Source organism: Periplaneta americana, chromosome 15 (assembly GCF_040183065.1).
Source record: "Periplaneta americana isolate PAMFEO1 chromosome 15, P.americana_PAMFEO1_priV1, whole genome shotgun sequence".
NCBI classification, from domain to species: domain Eukaryota; kingdom Metazoa; phylum Arthropoda; class Insecta; order Blattodea; family Blattidae; genus Periplaneta; species Periplaneta americana.
The window spans coordinates 133,833,612-133,853,621 of NC_091131.1; the positions used below are offsets into that span (position 1 = coordinate 133,833,612).

Sequence of the window (20,010 nt, forward strand, 5' to 3'; positions counted from 1 at the left end):
TGAAAAGGGATCTTCTTTGCCCTGGAAGGGTGAACACTTTTATTATGGACTTTTCTATAGCCTATTTTACTAGGGTAATTCCAAAAGTAATGCATAACATTTGTTTAAAAATTATATTTTTATCCTACAGCTTTGCTATTTTCACAGAATGTAGATGCATTATTTAGGAACAAAATGTCACTTTTCCACATAATCCCCGTCCCTTTCAACTGCCTTATATAACTTAGGAATGAGGGCCTGTAGACCAGCACTGTAAAAGTCTGGACCAACACGTCTGAACCACACTTTTGCAGCGTACACAAAGGAGTCATCTTCTAACCTCGTTCCAAGAAGGGATACTTCAGTTTACCAAAGAGATGGTAATCGCATGGTGCCAGTTCAGGACTGTAAGGCGGATGTTTCAGTGTTGTCTATCCGAATTTTCTGATCTGGTCTGTGGTCTTATGACTGACATATGGCTGTGCATTGTCATGCAATAGCAGAACATCCTGCTTCTCCCGATGTAGTCAAACACGACTCAGTTGAGCTTGAAGTTTCTTGAGAGTTGCCACATATGCGTCAGAATTAATGGTGGTTCCGTGTGGCATGATGTCCACAAGCAAGAGTCCATCTGAATCGAAAAACACAGTAGCCATAACTTTTCCTCCCAAAATTGCACTTTTGAATTTCTATTTCTTTAGTGAATTTTCATGATGCCATTCCATTGTCTGCCTCTGTCTCCGGTCCAAAATGGTGGAGCCATGTTTCATCTTCTGTCACAATTCTTGCAAGTAAGTCACCTACCACTTATCATTGGCACTTAGCAAAATAACAAATCAAACAGAAGCTACACTGAACCCATTGCGTCCCCCTTTTCTTTTTTCTTATCACATCTTATCTTCAGATTTCTAAAATTCGTATTGTAATGCAATTTTTAAAATAGTATAAAATGTAACGCTTAATGCTCAACAAAATTTCGCCTGAAACAGCTAAGATTTCTATCAGTAAAGCTAAGCCTATATGACGACTACAGCTGTATCTAAAATTCCAAAAACATTTCCTAAAATTTCTTTAAGATATAATAAATCATTGTACCAAATATCATATGCTTATGTTTAGTAATAAGCCTGTAATGTAATTACAAACATCCACAAAATTTCTACGCCTGAGAAGTCGACTCTAACTTGCTCTCTCCAAACATAAAATCTCGCTGAAGCAGCTACAATAGTCACACAAAGTGCAGCTGTATGTTTCTGGAAACCGGACAACATATGCAATCCCTTGGCGGAAATTTGAATCTCATAACACCAATGGTTAGTTCACGAAAGAGCAAAGAAAAAGTATCACGAAATAACCGCTGCCACGAAATTACCAGTGTTTACCCTATTAAAAACTCTACAGCCATTTAATAATACCTAGTTACTTCTCGTCCAATCTGTATATTAAGATAAACACGTTTATATTATATCAAGACACAATAAGCACATGAGACATGACACTACCTTTTTGAAAAGAAAACAAGTATGTATCTTAGTTGAAAACATTCATCGGCACTAATGATGCAGAGTAACCAAAGTTTTCTCCAGTTGCACACTATTACAGAAATTAAAAATAATTCTTAGAGAAAGAGTAGTAGAATAGTGATAGGCCTATTAGTTTAAGAGCTGCAGTAAATGTTTTCGGGAGCTGCATGCGGCAGCGAGTGGGCTGTGTAATGAGTGCCACTGCCATAGTGATATATATGAAACGATTTTTATGTTGAAAATATTTGTGGCTGCAAATTAAAACCATGTGTATTATCACTAGGACCGGATTCTGATGACATGTCATCTTTTTTTCCTTGTATCGGAGACATTGCTTATTTGTTTATAAATCCCATTTGTGACGTCCACATTCTAAAAATCTATAATATATAGGTCATTTTTTGCCATTTTCTGGTTTTAGGTCATTTTTAAAAGCTATATGTCATTTTTAGGTCTTTTTTAAGTTTTGGGTCAATATTTTCGTCATTAACGGGATTTCATAAATGCAATCTGCCTTCTGCATTATATTTTGTTGTATTTACATTGATCCATTGGAAGAAATGAACAGAAACATACAGTAATATATATCACCTTCACCTCATGTCGAGTTTTCGTCTGCTTGCTGAGAATGGAAACAAAAGAACAAAAATGACGAATGATTATACCCAGTATTTATTGAGCTTTAGGACGTGCATAATGTCTACAGCAGCGTTTAAATGTAGCCAATCTGCAGTGTGATTGGCTGCTGGAAATAAGAGCAACGTGACTATAATACACGAATTTTTCTCTTGTGACATTTTGCAACCGTGAAATTTATAATTCAAATTTATAATTTACTTGTTATGCGAACATGATTGTGAAACCATTTAACCTTCAGTTGCAATAAAGTTTTCAGTGAAGAAAGTTCCAGTCACAATATTTTAGTTACTGGCACTGTTAAAAAAGAAAAGTATTTTAAAAACTAAACTGTTCCAATATTAACGTTATTATGCCTAAGGTTAAACCTTCCAAAGCATGGCATTTCAGACAACTTGTTTCAGAGTTCGGTGAGGAAATATTCTTTACAGATAGTGAAATTTTATTTTGCAAGGTGTGTGAAGTTAAAGTATCTGCAGATAAGCAGTTCACTGTGCAGCAGCACATTGTCCGCGATAAACATGTGCGCACTATTCAGAATGTGAACAAGAAAAAATGTCTCAGCTGCTAATTGAACAATGTGTATCTGCAACTACAGCTGCATCTTCCGTGTTTTTCACGGATTTGTGCGATGTTCTTGCTTCAGCTAATATTCCTTTATGGAAATTATCGAACAGTAAATCTAAGGACTTTCTGGAGCAGCATACAGGTTGTTCCATTGCTGACGATTCTACTTTCAGAAAGAACTTTGTACCTGTATGCTACGATAACACTCAGACAAAACTCAGGGACCAAGTTCACGGAAGAAGATTTTTGTTTTCTCACTAGAAGTAAAATCTACATTAGAAATATATCAACAAAACAGGTTAATTAACTTAATTATCTAGGTTACACGATATCATTTATGTAAGAAAGAAGTATGGCAATAAAAATATAAACATTTATCAAAATTACAGAAATAATCAACCAAGTTTTCAGGTCCTCACAAGTTCAAAAATACACTAGGTTGAAAGTTTATAAAATTGTAGTTCAACCTGTCCTAGCCTATGTGAGTGAAGCATAAACTTTCAGAAAAACATACGAAAGAGGACTCACTGCATCTGGAATGACGTTTATGAAAACAGCAGGTAACACATTACTGGATCACTGCACAAATGAAGACATTCTAGAAGAACTAAATGTTGAACCTATCTTGAAATACATCCATAATTATAAAAGTCAATGGAAACATCATATACATGGAAAAAATTCCAACAGAGTACCAAAACTGATTGTTATATAACCCTAAAGGCCATAGGAACCCAGATAGGCAAAAAGAAAATGATCAGAGACCATAACAAGACACTGAGCATAATATGTGTCAGTTATTTATGATGATGATATGACGATGACGACATTAACGACATTTGTAGCATATACCAAACTATGGGTCACATATCTTTCTTTGTACATACCCAGAAACAAAATTTGGGCCACCTGAATTTTCCAAGTTCCAGTTATAACATACTGCTTACTGAGCATGTGCAGTATGTTGTAACTGGAACTTGGAAAATTCAAGTTTCCTAATTTTGTTTCTGGGTCTGTACATACGAGTACAAGAAATGCTGTATGTTATTTATTTATTTGTTTACTTACTTATTTACTTATTTATTTATATTTATTTATTTAATCTGGCGGAATTAAGGCCATCAGGCCTTCTCTAACACAAGCATATGTTGAAGTACATGTGAAATTTAAAAGAGATGTATCAGAGTAATGATAATGCAAATTATGGAACAATACAAAAAATAAACAAGCAGAAGTGGGAAATTCTATGGAGATTCTAACTTAGGATTTCATGCATGCTAGTATGTAAAACTTATTTTTTGAGTTACAGCTGTTTTTGTAGAAAAAGCTGCAATTGATGTGTTCTCAAGAACGTAATGGTAACATCTTTATTATAAATGTTTTTTTGGAGAAGTGATTGGTCATCATCTTGGACATTTTGGATTTTATTAAAATAATCTCTGTTTCGAGATAAGACTTCCACTCCTCAGCACACTTTTTGAAATCCCTACACATAATTCTGACATTCTAGCAGTTATATTGGACTATAGACGCAAATGGACCATAGACAAATAAATAGAAAGACCCCCCAACTCAATGCATTACCTTCGACACGCTATTGACGCGACATCGAGACACTTGGCGGCAAAACATCGGAACTACATCTCGTTACACATAGCGGCAGAATGCGGAACTACATCCCATTACTATGCTCAGTATTATGCTCAGTGTCTTGTTATGGTCTCTGATCATTTTCTTTTTGCCTATCTGGGTTCCTATGGCCTTTAGGGTTATATAACAATCAGTTTTGGTACTCTGTTGGAATTTTTTCCATGTATATGATGTTTCCATTGACTTTTATAATTATGGATGTATTTCAAGATAGGTTCAACATTTAGTTCTTCTAGAATGTCTTCATTTGTGCAGTGATCCAGTAATGTGTTACCTGCTGTTTTCATAAACGTCATTCCAGATGCAGTGAGTCCTCTTTCGTATGTTTTTCTGAAAGTTTATGCTTCACTCACATAGGCTAGGACAGGTTGAACTACAATTTTATAAACTTTCAACCTAGTGTTACACGGCCTGATCAGTATTACAGGTATCTGTTATGCCAACATTAGAGCCCGATCGGTACTGCAGATACCTATTATACCAATACATACTAGTATTTTTCATATCGCCAAAGGAGTGTGTAATGGTTTATCAGTTTAAATAACATGTTTAACCACAATATTTATATCACATTTTTGTTTTAACATGTGAATATAAATATAATGGTTGAACATGAAACTGAAAACCATTAACACACTCCCTCTTTTAACACCGTCATTTAACCCTTTTATTAAATTAATTTATCAAATTTGACTAATAAAAGTTTTTGCATCTTCTAGATAAAATATGTAATTGAGATACAGGATGCAAATAGGATACGATACTTCTCTCCAAAACAACTTAAGCACTATTTTTAAATAATGTAATGTATCATGTATTGGAAGATAAAAACAAAGATTGACTTTGGAATATTGACTTCAAAGTTATTATTGGTCAGTTATATAATTATAATTCGCTCTTAATTTTTTTATGTCAAACATTAGCATGAAAATAGTCATAAGATGTTTTGCTCTGACATAGTACAATGCACGTTCATAAACATTTATAAAACACCACTTTATTTGTTTTACACCGTCAGAGCAGAACATCTATTTTTAAAAGTAACTGCCATTAGTTTAATGTATGGATATTAAAAATCTAAGTAATCAATAATCACCACTGATAAAGAATACAAAGAAAACTATTTATCTACAACAGACATAAAATTAACTTAGACTTTTAATAAAAACACCATTAAGAAATACAGGGTGGGTGGGAAGTAACTCCCTATTGTAATATGGTTATAAATCTGTTAATATTTATTCTATTTGACTGGAATAAATTTTGCTTTGTAGTTTAACATGGTAGGAGTCCTATGGATTAACTTAAAACTCCACATATGCTCCAGTATTTTCCACTAATGTTCGTAACCGGCGAGGGTTACTTTCAATTGACTTGTGCAGGAATTCCTGTGGTATGTTATTGAGGACTTGGCATAGACGATCTTCCAGTTCATCCAAAGTTCGTGGCTTGGTGCGATAAACTTCTTCCTTCGCCCAACCCCACAAAAAGAAGTCGCACGGGGTGAGGTCGGGACTCCGTGCTGGCCACTCATGCGGACCACGGCGACCCAACCAACGTCCTGGGAAATGTCGGTCTAACCAGTCACGGACGTAGAGTGCAAAATGTGGTGGGGCTCCATCTTGCATCCAAATTAGGTCATTGATATTATCCCAGTTGGAAACAGTTGGCCAAACTTCATCTTCCAACATGGCTAGGTACCGTTCAGAGTTCATGGTGTCTCGAAGAATGAACGGACCCACAAGTTTCTTGGATGTAATGCCACACCAAACTGTGACCTTAGGGCGGCTTTGAGACTTTTCAGCTGTTGCCCCTGGATCATGCTGTGCCCAGTAGTGACAATTGTGATGGTTCACAAACCCTCCAATATGAAAAATTGCTTCGTCGCTCCAAATGATATTCTCGAACAACTGGGGCCAGTCTCCATACCAACCTAGCATAAGTTCACCAGATTCCATTCGATTGTCACAATCTTCCGGCGATAGCTGTTGACAGTAATGTGGCTTCCACGGCCGGAAATTTAATTCTTTTTCCAGCACAGTTGTGATTGTGTGTCGGGAGGGACCACTTTCACGACTGGCTTGTCGTGTTGATTTTTGTGGACTTCTGGTGAACATTTCCTCAACCCTTCGCACATTTTCATCTGACCTGGATGTTGACGGACGGCCACTTCTACGAATATCCGCCACAGATCCTGTGGTCATCAGATTAGCATGACAGTTCTTGATTGTCTTTGGATCCAGTGTAGCGCGAGGCCCATGCTCTGCCCGCCACCATCTCTGCACCTGCACAACAGAATGCCAGACTTCATAGCGGGCGGCAACCTGAGCTCTCTCCTGCGGTGATGCGGTCAGCCATTACAGATCACGTTCTACCACTGTAAAGAAAGCATGTATTAAGTTTCATAAAAAAATATTAATATATACAAAAGTTATAAACACATTACAATAAGGAGTTACTTCCCACCCACCCTGTACAAATAAAAAAATTATTTTTCATTCTCTGATGTATAGTTGATTCAAAACACTGAACATATTAGAAAAAGTGCAATACAATTTATTAGAGATAAGTCTATACTTCGCAACATTTCCTAATTTTGAGCTTTGATACTGAGAGTGTTTGATTTGGTTGTGGCCCCATTGCTCAAAATATGTTGTTGTTGTTGTTGCATTCATGCACAGTTAATTGAAAGGACCACTATATTTGAAAAAGTACAATGTAATTTATTAGAGATAAGTCGATATTTCACATTTCCTTATTTTGAGCTTCGATACTGGCAGTGCTTGGACTGGTTATGCCCCCATTGCTGGAGTATTGTGCCACATTTATTCTCTAAAAATATGTAAATAGTGCACCCAAAACTCGCCAGTTGAGAAAGCTGCAGGTTCAAATTGATGCCGCAGTGAAGTGCAATGAATGAAGCAATTATGTTAGGTGGTGAAAAAGGTTAATGTAAGTAGGCTGGTGATGAAGTGGGTCGTAGTTCCTGAGTGGAATACCAAGCATCTCTTGATGGAATGGCCCCTCTTAGTAAGTTGTACCTGAAGTCATCGTTATACTGATTACTGCGAAAATGGCTTGCACATATGTAGGCCTTCTGTAAGGATGAGGATTTTCTGCCACAGCTGCCCACATTTGGTACCTGTTACAATCAAAATTCTATTATTATCTTCGAAAAATACACAAACCAGGGTCGGTATTAATTGAAATTAATGATTTAATCATGATGTAAATAAAATAATTTTCATTTTATTTACATCAGATAATTGTTACTACTTAAATCACAGATTAAAATTATAAGCAACTAACATGGTTAAGATGAGAAATTAACTTCCTGAAGAAAAAAATATAAACGTTTTTACATATGACTGTTCTGCTGCTTCTTAAAACTATTATTAATATATATGAGTAACAAACTTGACATGTCCATTTTTAGAAAATACATTTCAGATGCCAAAAACTTGCATCTCTGCAATGAACAAAATATTTTCTATGGTGAAATATATTTTCCTTCCTATAAATTCATATAAAATTTCATCACAGAAAAATCTTTGTTTATTACAGACATATAATTCTAGCATTTTCTGAAAAAATGGATAGGTTTTGAAAGTTTGCTTCTCATATGTCTTTTCCTAACTCCAAATTAAGGAGCAACAGAGCACATGGTACAGGTAGTCAAGTAGAGCCTACTTTCGGAATCAGCACCTAATTAAAGCATAGTATGATGCTGAGGATTGAAAAGAATAGCTGTAGCTCATAACAATATTCAAAGTAAAAGTTGCACAATGCCAAATGAACTACATATTTATTTTGAAAACACACAATGCTAAGCTCTTCTGATAAATTTATATGTAAATATTAATCTCTCTAAATAGTTAAATTCTTTTCTAATGAATAACAAACTGAGCATAATATCTTGCCTAAGTCTAAACTAATTATTATTATCATTGAGTGCAGGTTATTAGTGCTGTAACTCTTCATGTATTAATAATGAGGCCTATGTGTAAACATAGTAAATTATTTTTGAAGCAATGTTATTAATTACTTAAAATAACACATTAAAAATACACAATTATGTAGGAACTAATGCACAAATTAAGTTTAAATGAATTAAAAAAGAAGGCAAAAACTCATTTTAATAAACAAATCTGATTTCGACAAAAAATTCTCACTTAAATTTAAAAATCACTACAGTTTACCAACCCTGACTGTTTACTGAAGATATATAAGGATATCTTTGCAACGAGCTTATGCCAATGCCATTGCTTACCTTTTAAGCTGTGCTGCATTACTTGCACAGGAAACAGGAATAACCAGGTCTTCTCATTACTATCCGATTTCTGTCAGTACACTGCAGCACATTCACAGTGTAAAACTCCGCCATTTGTCTTTCTATTAACTGAAACAAACCAGCAGTAGGCTAGTATCATATAATGCATTAATAACAGTACATTTCATAGAAAAATTGAAGGATTGCACTATAATCGAAGTTTGTGAAATATTCCTGGAAGAATTCTATCCACGAGTGTATAAAAATAATAAATATCACCGGCAATTTAACTCTTTTTATTTTATCAAAATTATTCGAGTAAATGTACTACTGTTAACTGTAAAGTCAAATTTTCTAAAATATGTCTTTTCGGGAACGACACTTCTTTACTATTGCGTTACCAAACTAGGGTATGCCGCCATCCTTTGGTAACGCAACTGTAAAGAATTAAACCGGGAACAACACATTTAGTCATATCAGATTCTGTCCCACGAATTTTAAGATGTCTGACCAAATTAACTTAGCTATATACAAAAATAAGATGTTCGTTCATACCCAAAGTGTATATTAACTCTGTTACCTTACCTTTAAAGCTCTTGGCGTAATTCCAGTTAGGCCTCATACACTCTTGTAATTCAACACAGAAGTCAGTTCATCATGTGGTAGTGGTAGAAGGAAGGTAATCGCGTTCTGAAGTTTATCCCTTAAAACAATTACAGATCTCAGTTTAATAAACGTTTAAGATATGATGGAAGAATTCAGTTTAAATTAAAAAAAACATGACTGTACAGTTAAGCTGCATCTACACGGTTCAGTTTTTCATGCTCGTACGCACGCGGTCTGGGAAGAATATTGAAAGAATCAAGTTTAAAGCGCATGATGAATTAAGATTTCCTATCTACAAGGTACGCGATATTAATATTAAAATACCAATCTTGGAGGCATTGCTTGAATGTGTGAAGTTGAAAGAAAAGTTGAACTGTGTAGATGACGTGGAGTCTTGTAATCTTAAACGTATTTCGTTCTTACCTTTAACGTTGCGAATTATTTCTTGTTGCAGGAAAGCACCAGTAACTTCTAAATTAACTCGATCTGTTCAAATTTCTTCCTTAAGCAGCCATGTTCGTCCATTCTATAATTTATACAAGATTTAAACAGAATAGGAATGCCAACATCCAACAATTGATCAACTGAACAAATGAGGTTAATAGGTCATACACAGTAGACTAATATGGCTACTTTGTCCTCGAATGAAAATGCAAATTGGCTATATAGTAATAGTAATAATAATCCGAATGTTATAAAACTGACACATTCTGTAAATAATGGTTATTAATAATATCTGTTTAAAACTGTCATATTGGCAAAACTTATAACCAAAGAGTTTTGTACTGCTAATTTTACAAACTCTGTGATCGAAATACAGCCAGCGCTGTCCTGACCACACGCGCTAAACTAAGGAACATCTATGAGCATCCAACATCTATCATTTGAGTTAAACCCCTCTGATTGTGACAGGGTCAGTTATTGAGTTAATTGTTACACTGACACAGGTTGAGTAATTAAGCAACAGTCCAATCCAGTGCCATGGAATGTAGTGAAAATGAGAGTGAAGGCATCTCTGAAGTTGGTCTTAACAGGAGCATCAGCCTCAAAGTTCTGTAAATATGGTTGAATGCTAAGTTCTATAGGATTCAGCTGTATCAGATCTTTTAGGTGGTAGCTAGAAACATGCATTTGCGTTATACAGTTTATTTTAAAAGATAATCCATTTACTTTCTAGAATACTTTATCTTCAGTATTGTGGAGTAGAGATTAAATATAATTTAGTTTACTTGGAAGTGATTATGCAGAACCTTTCTTGGTCATGTCACTCGTTTCACGGTGACTAGTGGGCCTGCCGGGTAGAGAGATAACTCCTGCTGCACACACCTCAGACTTGGAGCATAAGTGACCTTAGTATTACTTCAGACTAACTGCAGCTGTTGTCGAGTTCATTTGAATAGTCATGGACGTGCTTATGAAGTTTTGCAGTTATTATTAGTGATTTTCTGTAGTTTTTATAATGCCACAGATTATTACACAAAACAAAGAACTTTTATGTCTGTTTGATATGTGAAAAGAGAGTCTTGAGGAGAAGTTAGAAGGTGATTTTTAACAAAATTTCCAGGTGTACCTGTTTCATACAGAGATACCATATGAAAATTTGTAATCAAATTTAGAGATACGGGATCTGTTCTTGATAAAAAGCGAAGGGGTAAGAAAATGTGTGCTTACTGAGGAGAAACTAGACGAAATTGGAGGAAGATTAGAACATATTCCTCAAAAACCTCTCCAATGGCTTGCACAGAAAGCAGAAATTTCGATGATCTGAGCATGGCGAGCTACCAACTCTTTGAAATTGAAGCTATACAAGGTCACTGTTGTCCACGAATTGCAGCCAGATGATCACGATGTTCAGTTAAATTTTTGTAATTGTATATTGCAGAATGTTAATGATATAGTAATTGACCCATGCTTAATATTATTTTCTGTCGAATCATGATTCCATTTACATGTTTCGACATAAAATAGCAGGCATTGGGGACACACACAAATCCGATTTTATACACGAAACTCCCTTGCATGACGAGAAAATCGAAGTATGGTGTACAGTAAATGCATACTGAATAATAGGGCTTTCTTGTTTGAGAATACCATAAATCTAGAAAGATGCAGGAATTACATACTTGCACCATTTTCTTAACAATTCACTGACATTGAATGTCCATACGGATATTTCTAGCAAGACTCTGCATACAACTATTGCATACAACTAATGTGTCATTAACTTTCATTCAGAAAATATTTGAAGATAAGATAATTAATAGGGCCCTCACCGTCCCTTGATCTGACAGTATGTGATTTTTATTTATGTGGGAACTTGAAAAAAGAAGTGAATGAAACAGACCCACACATTAGAAGAACTGGAAAACAATATCAGGCAAAAAATTTACTGAATTTTGGAAGATGAACTGATGCATGTGAATGACAGGTTTCCTAAGAAAATACCAGAAATTTGTGAATGTAGCAGGACAACATTTCCAGTGTCTCCTGTCATAGGGTATGTGCTTATTTTCATTGTAATTGTGAGAACATGAATCAGTTGTGGGGATATTGTATCCAGTTCACTGGGAGTTGTCGCTGTAACTGGCTGGCCCATCAGCCACCATGAAGTGGCCGACATGACCAAGAAAGACATTTATACATTTAAGATTTGTCCTTTATTATTTTTTATGTTGTATTCTGTTCACATTTCAAACATGATAGATAATATAATACCGATACCAAATTTTGTGAAGGGAGATCTGATTTGAACTTTTTTCATTGCAAATATAGTGTGTCACAATTTTTCAAATTTGTTATGATATAAAAAAGATACAGAGTTTAACAGAAATTGTTGTCATTCGCCAGTCTCCATTGATGTCTCTCTGCTGGATGCAGTCTAAGGTTTAGAGAGGGGAAAAAAGAGCGACGGACAAGATTGACTGATGGCTTAGGTAGGGGGGGACTGATGCAACGTTATAAGTGTTCTACTCTGGTCTCTGTTGATGTTCTTCTGCTTGCTGTGATCACAGGTGGAGAAAGGGGAAACGAGAAGTTGTGCCGAAGCTTGTGGGGGGGAAGATGATGTAACAATGTAGAAAGAAAATACTCGGGTACAGATATAGTTGTTTATTTAAGCAATTAGCGTTCTCCCCTAGTTCGTGGGCAGGGGAAACAGGAGTGGCATTGAGAAAATCTAAAATATTGAAATTGTTGGCCCTATGACGCTGACTGAAGCTAACTCGAAGATGTGCTAATGTCAGGATTGAAGGTATATGAGAGGGATAACGAGAGTTCCTGGGGAGAAATGAAGACAAGACAAGGGAGAGAGTAGCGATGGGGTTGGTATGAAGTGAACGGGCTGGAAATGTAGAAAATAGGAGAGAGGGGAAATGGAAGTGCCTGGGAAAAACTGAAGAGAGAGTTTGCTCGAAAAGGGGGTGCGAATTCAGTGGATAGGAGAACTGAGTGACAGGAAGCAGGAGTGGGGAGGAGGTTCTCGCCTATTGAAAATCTGCAAACAAATGGCCCGCGATTCGACGACCACTGGAGGTGGAGGGGTTACTCTCTGCTGTCAAGCTCAGCTGACAAATGGCCGGCGATGGGCGTCCACAGAGAGGGAAGTCAAGGATAGAAAACCAAGTTTCTAAGAGAGTTTGAGCATGGTGAAATAAAGACAAGGTGATAAACGGAGTTGTCAAGAAGAACGATATGGAGATAGTTTGGTTAGGGAGATTGGGTGGGGAAAGTGGAGACAGAGCCAACAATGCATTTCTGTTCCAGGAAAAATGTCGGCTGTGAAAACCACGTCCGACGAAATATCAGCACGCTGGATCAGAGAAAAATTGTGTCCGTGGCATGGAGAGCATGGTAGCTATCCCCCTAACCTATAAACATGTCTCTGTATGGTGATTTGGTCCATCTTATATAACCACTCGAGATGCACGCCATGTGTTCTCTCCTCTTAGCGTGGTGTGGTTTAAGTGACGCTATGACATCACAACGCCTGCCAAAAATTTGTGTCTTGTAGCAAGCCCCGCATTCTCTTGGTCATGTGGTCATCTGACTTCTAGGCACCAGGCTTCCACTCTCTTCCATACTAGACTGTGAGGGAGCACACATCTGGTTTTAACATGAGGGGAAGATGGCTCTTAGTGACAGGCATTGGTGTGTTTCAACTACAACGTGAAAAGATAAAACCTAAGGAGTTCGCACAGGCACAAAAGAAATGACGTATACACAACACTGTTATAATGTATTTTTGCACATAAAAGATCACAGATTAATTTTATGTAAGATTCTAAAGTGCCTACTATTTTGGTCAAGGCACAACTTTATTCAAAGAGACATATTGATGGATACATATTTCAGTATGTTGAGATGCTTTGCATGGTATGGATACTCTGATGTTCAAAAGTTGTCTTGATATACCCTTTTCTATAGGTAGACTCTCAGCAAGTCTACAGAAAACAAGTCTGGCAAGTGAGGTGACCACTGATTTTTTATTTTTTAGTGACTTGTTTGTGGAAAAAGTCTGTTTGATTACCAGTTACGCTGTCTTGCTGAAACCAACAAGTAATGTCCTTCCTCTTCCAGCAAGGTAATGATTGATCATTGTCTCCTAACATCTCAATGCAGACAATTTTCAGAATGTGAGTTTTGAGACTTTCGTGTCATATTGTATAGTAGCAGGTCACATAATGTTTATACTCATCACGTAAGGAAGAAGTGGGAGAAGAATCATACTCAATGAAACATTATATTTCTGTAGTTTATGAGGCCAATCAGTTGGACTTAACTACTCACATTGCTTCAATGAGTAGAATTTCTTTTTCTCCTGTTGCTTACCATTGTTTTCTTCCTCTGTCCTTATGATGATGGTAGTTCTGTCTTAGCAACATTGTGTGCTTTTGCTTCATATTTAGCAATAAAGTATTTCAGTTTCCTCCTCAGTTTATTTTACTATGATGTACCGAAGTACATACAAAGTTTCAGTGCAGTAATTCTGTGTTTCCACTGGGACTCGAACCCGGGTTTCCGGCTCTATGTGCTGGTACTTTATCCACTAAGCCACACCGGATTCAAGTTCCGATGCCGAATTGAATCCCTCTCATTTTAAGTTCTACCTACTGTGTTCCCCTTTGTTGGCTTACCCTCATGTACCATGTCACAATATGTGTGACAGTAGACACAATGTCAAACCACAAGTACAGAGGTGCACTCATTATGACTAAGTGGCAGGGGTCCGATGGAATATGGCGCCGTTTTGAATCACAAAGTGATTACTATGCTTTATCATATTACTATGTTGTACCGAAGTACAATTGGAGTTTCAGTGCAGTAATTCTGCATTTCCATATGCTGAAGAATCGGTAGAACAGAGTAAAATTGTCTCTGGCACCGGAACTCGAACCCAGGTTTCCAGCTTCATGTGCTGATGCTTTATTCACTAAGCCACACCAGATTCAAGTTCCGATGCCAGATTGAATCCCTCTCATTTTAAGTTCTCCTCAATAATATACCAGCATCGTACTCCCCCACCCTCCTTTTTATTGAGATATTGCAAATATTAGGGGGGAACAAACAATCGGAAGTTTTGTCGAGTTCGTCCGTGATACCCACAGCTATTAGGGACGAACTCACAATCGAGTTTCTTTGTCGAGTTTGCCCCTAATATCTACAGCACCTCAATAATTGGTCTCATTTGTAAGACTTATTGAATGGTATTAATAAAATTCGCAATATCTCCTGAGCAAAAAGTAGTCTTCTCTGTCTTATGAGTATTTACTCTTTTTTGGTGTCAATAAAAGATTTCTATGCCTGCAGGAACTTTGCTCAGTGATAGAGGATAATAGACTCCATTTATCACTACTGTCGCACATCAGTGATAGTGGCAATATTCATGAATGACTAACAGAATGATTCGGTGTGGGGAAGATCAAATTACGAGAACTTAATATTCTGTTTTAACTGTAAAACATCTGAGACAGCATTTCAGAAGAAGAACATGAGAACAATTCCCAAACAGGCTTTGTTAAGGTTTATTCGTCAAATATTTAATATAATGTCCCAACTCTTGACAGATACTCTACACATCATGTACAGCGTGGTCCGCCGAAGTGGTGTACAAATTGAAAATGGGTCACTATTCTGCCATCTATCCACAATATGCAGAACCTGAATCATGCAAGTGAAGTGGGTAGACATTAGATACACACATATTTTAATATTAATCCATAAATTGTGAGTTATTTTATGTCTTTATGGCAAACCCGATTTGGGCCAGATTGAATAAAGAAATAAATTATTAAAGAACATTTCCTAATCAGTAGGAAAATTAAATATAAAAATTGATTGTAAATAATTAAACTCTTGTAATTAAATAATTAATTTAGGTTTTATCTATATTTTTATAACGTCATTCTCGACATATTCCTTCAACTTGGCTCTACTGTTTACACTTTTGTGATCTTTTGCAGTCCGAATAAATTATTGTACATGATGTACAGTATAAAGTGAAAATAAATCTTATCTTCAGCCTTAACAGATAACATTTTTATAGTAGATTTAGCTTGCGTAGAAACACAAAATTATTAATTAGTGTCATGTGAAGTTATTTCAAGTACTGTTTTTTGCTTTGCATATATTACAGTATGCCAGGGCGCACATCTGATGTCTGTGCTATGGCACAGTTCTTCAGTCCTGACATTTCTCTTCCTATGGAAGTCGACAGTAAAGATTCCAACCTATTCGATGAAGATTCTATTAGTGTAACTGAAAATACAATTAATCGAGGAAATACGCAAGATGTACCTTGCCCACACTGTGGAAAATTTTATAAAGGACGCCATGGAGTTAAAATACATATAAGTCGAGCTCATCCTTCCGAGCAAAGAAACACTATTGTTGCCAGACAGACCAGTGGAATTAGGGCTAGGGAAAGCAGGAATAAAGACGATTTACAATCTAACATCTCCAAACCCTTGGAAGAAAACAGCTTTCTTGACTGTTCCAATGAAGATACGGGTTTGGCTAGTTACAAACATGAGTTGTTAATGTGGAAATCCGAATTTACAAATATAAGTGACAGTAATATTTTCAGTAACAAGGTCGAAGAATTCGCAGAGTTTTTGGCTAGAGCAATACATCTTCTCCCAGGACCAAAACATCCCGCATTTAAGCATTATGAAGCAAAGAGGAAAAAGAAGTTGCAACTCAGTCAAAGAGGTCATAAGACATCTAGTAATCCCACAAGATCATCAAAATGTGATCGACAAAAACGCAAAGAACGTTATGAATATCAAAAGACGCAATTTCTTTTCTACAACCAGCGACGGAAAGTTGTGAGAAATGTATTGAATGATAAACACGAGATATGTGAAATCAACACAAATACAATCTATGATCATTTCTCTTCTTTGCTGTCTATGCCTAACAACCATATGCGCCACGAATATCCTTGCCCCACAGAAACCGCGCAAGTGTTACCTGAAGAGCTAGAGAACACTGTAACAACCAAACAAGAAGTAATTGATTCTATCAGAGGAATAGCTGTTGATACTGCTCCCGGTCCCGATAGAGTACTTGTTCGTACACCTAAAGATGATACTTGTTACGATATTATTGCTCGCATTGCAACATTCATGCTGTCCCAAACTATAGTCCCAAAATGCCTCCAACGTGCAAGAACAGTACTAATTTTTAAAGGTGGTGATAAGTCAGATCCAAATAATTGGAGACCAATAACGATCTGCTCAGTTTTAAGAAGAGTCCTGGAACGAATATTGGATAGATGATTGCGATCTTTTGTTAATTTCTCAGAACATCGGAGAGGATTCACAAATTCTCCTGGCTGTCTTGTAAATACTTCTATACTGGAATCCATTCTCTCCTCAGCAAAACGTAAAAAAAAATACCTTGTCTTAGTATTTCTTGATATAAGCAAGGCCTTCGATAGCACTGGCCGTAGTCATCTGGAGCAGACATTGTCTTCCCTAAACATACCTCCCAAATTATCTAACCTCATCATTGGCTTGCAAAATGGAAATTCCACACAAATCGAGACCAACCATCAGAAGACGAAGCCTGTCATTATCAAAAAAGGAGTTTTACAAGGTTCGCCCCTTTCTCCTTCATTGTGTAATTTATCTACAGATCATATATTGACAGATTTGTCATGTAATGAGAATTTAGAAGAGTTTGGATATTCTTTAATGCCTGATCTCCCAAATATAAATATAATGGCATTCGCTGATGACATTGTCATTTTGGGTAAAGATGTAGAATGTGCTAAAAATCTCACCTGCCAGGCTATTTCCAAGTTTGAAGAAACTGGATTACAAATTAACCTAACCAAATCCAAAGTCTTGTCCATTAAAAATGGATCTCTTGAATATAGTGCTTTAACCTTAACTTCGGGTCACTCAATACCATCCATAACTCCAGATGAAACCATTAAATATCTTGGTGTCAATTACAGTTCTACAACGGTCTTCGATCCTAGAGCAACAATTGACAAACTGAAACAAAAGCTGGAAGCTATAGCAACATCATCTCTTTTACAGCCATACCAGAAATTTCTCATCATATCCACCTTTATATATCCTTCACTTATTTACACCTTTCAAATGACTCCGATGAAGAGAATTCCTTCAAAGTTTCTCTCTGATGCTGACATTCTGATTAGAACTACAGTAAAAGAAATTTTAAATCTTCCATCCGACACTCCAGACAATATGCTTTATTCACCTAAGAAATATGAAGGACTTGGTCTTTATAAAGCAAGCTGGGAAGCTTTTCTACAGTTTATCAACGCCTGCAAATTGCTTGCAAAGACAAACAACATACATGTTTCATATACACGTGATTTGACCAATGAAATACAAGCAAGTCTGGATAAACTTGGATTGGCAAATATTGACTCCTCTGATCAGATAAACGTATCATCTTTACGAAAACTCCTACGAGACAAAGAATTTGATTCCTGGTGTACGTTGCCTCAGAAAGGAAAGGGAATCATTCTATATAAAGAATACACGCCTGGTAATAAATGGCTATCTAAACCGAATGGATTGACCAGCAGCGAATGGAAGGACGCTATTAAGATGACTGCCAATGTATGTCCAGTACGTGCTCTACCAGGTAGGTCTCAGAATGGAACCCACTGCCGACATTGTCAAAGTGAGAAAGAAACACTTGCTCACATTCTGGGAGCCTGTCCTCATGGAGAACTACTGAGGAATAGTCGTCACCACAAGACTCGATCCCTCCTAGCATCGGCCCTACGAGGAAAAAACTACCAAGTAGAGGAGGAGGTCCATGGTTTGTCCACAAATGGATCTACAAGGCGCATTGACATCATCGCTATCCCGACAAGATCAACAAGCGGATTCATAATTGATCCAACTGTAAGGATGAAAACATACGAAAATCAACCTGCTGAGGTACATCAGGAAAAATGCGACATATACGACCCCACTATACCATATTATAAGGAAAAATATCTAACATCAATCGAAGTTATTGGATTACTGATTGGGGCTAGAGGAACCATCACAAAAAAGATTCGCGCATTTTTGTAAGCAGTTTGGTCTAGGACAAACTCTTGTCACTGAAGTATCTATGTCTGCAGTGAAGGGATCTATAAATATCCTAAGAAACCATCTCTACAGTTATATAGATGAAGCTCTTTGCTATGGTGATCTACTCACTTAAGTTGGGTCTTGCAACCAGTGCTAAATAGACGACTGTGATCATCCAATAGCTAATAGATACTAGGATATTTTATGTTTCTTCTGGAATTATTGATGTTTTGTTTAGTCTTTTCCAATTATTTCTAATTGTGCTATTTCTTATTCTTTTTCTTCTCCATTGTTTTATTTATTATTTTTTTTTCCATTATAACAACAATTTTATGGTAAGCTTTGTCTTCTAGGCAGCCTTCAGTTGGAGGAAGCTGAATAAAATTTATTCGAAATAAAAATATCTGTGGTTTTTTTTTAATTGTTGTTAAACCAGAGTCTCAAAAGTCGTATTTTAGTTCTATATATCGTTGGAATAATAAGCTTACATTGTTGTGTATTTGTTTTTATATCAATGACTTTTACAGGAGGTACAGGAATGGGGTTCCAGTCTGGTGCAGGACATCGTCGACAGATGGTAGGAGGAGGCGAGGAAGTTCTAGATTCAACTCTTGGACTAGGTGAACTCGCACAACTTACAGTCAACAATGAAGCAGAGGCTGCTTATGATGTAAGTATGAAATAAAAAGATAAAAACCCGAAACTTAATCAAGTTTAGAAACATGTCAAGTGTAAGACAGTAGGACTACACTGAAATATGTATGGATTTTTTTTTAATCTTTGGAGAAGGCCAAAAATTGTCATTCGTCTTTTGTTATTGCTGTTGTCCTGAACAACACAGTCCCTTGAAAATCCTTATTCTTGTAATAAATCTTTCTTTTCTGTATCATCACTAGAACATAAAACAGCTGACTTTCCTAGTAGTGTTACTTATTTGCTGCTTTGATCACTAGCTGTATGTGTGTGCATGTCTGTCTCGCAGAAAAAGTGACGAAGTTTCCTTACTGTATGAATACGTATACGGTAGTATAACTCTGACACTGACATTGACATGAGTATTGTTTCCAAACAGAGTTGAAGAGTAGACAGCAACGATTTGTAATATTTAGATTGTTGAGTTTTAAATTACGACAGTGGCGGCTCTAGAAGGGAGTAGCAAGTTAGCGCTACCCCCAGAAATTTTATAAGTAAATAATGCATATAATAATCAGTGATGACT

General features: G+C 36.5%; 1 protein-coding gene across 1 annotated transcript in view; it reads left to right on the forward strand.

Annotated features, from left to right (window-relative positions):
* Nucleotides 1-20,010, forward strand: part of Cka (Connector of kinase to AP-1) — a 169,749-nt gene that overhangs the window by 67,157 nt on the left and 82,582 nt on the right. The window contains exon 7 of the mRNA XM_069848173.1: nucleotides 19,319-19,461. Within this exon, the coding sequence (XP_069704274.1) occupies nucleotides 19,319-19,461 (143 nt within the window). The remainder of the gene's footprint in view (nucleotides 1-19,318; nucleotides 19,462-20,010) is intronic.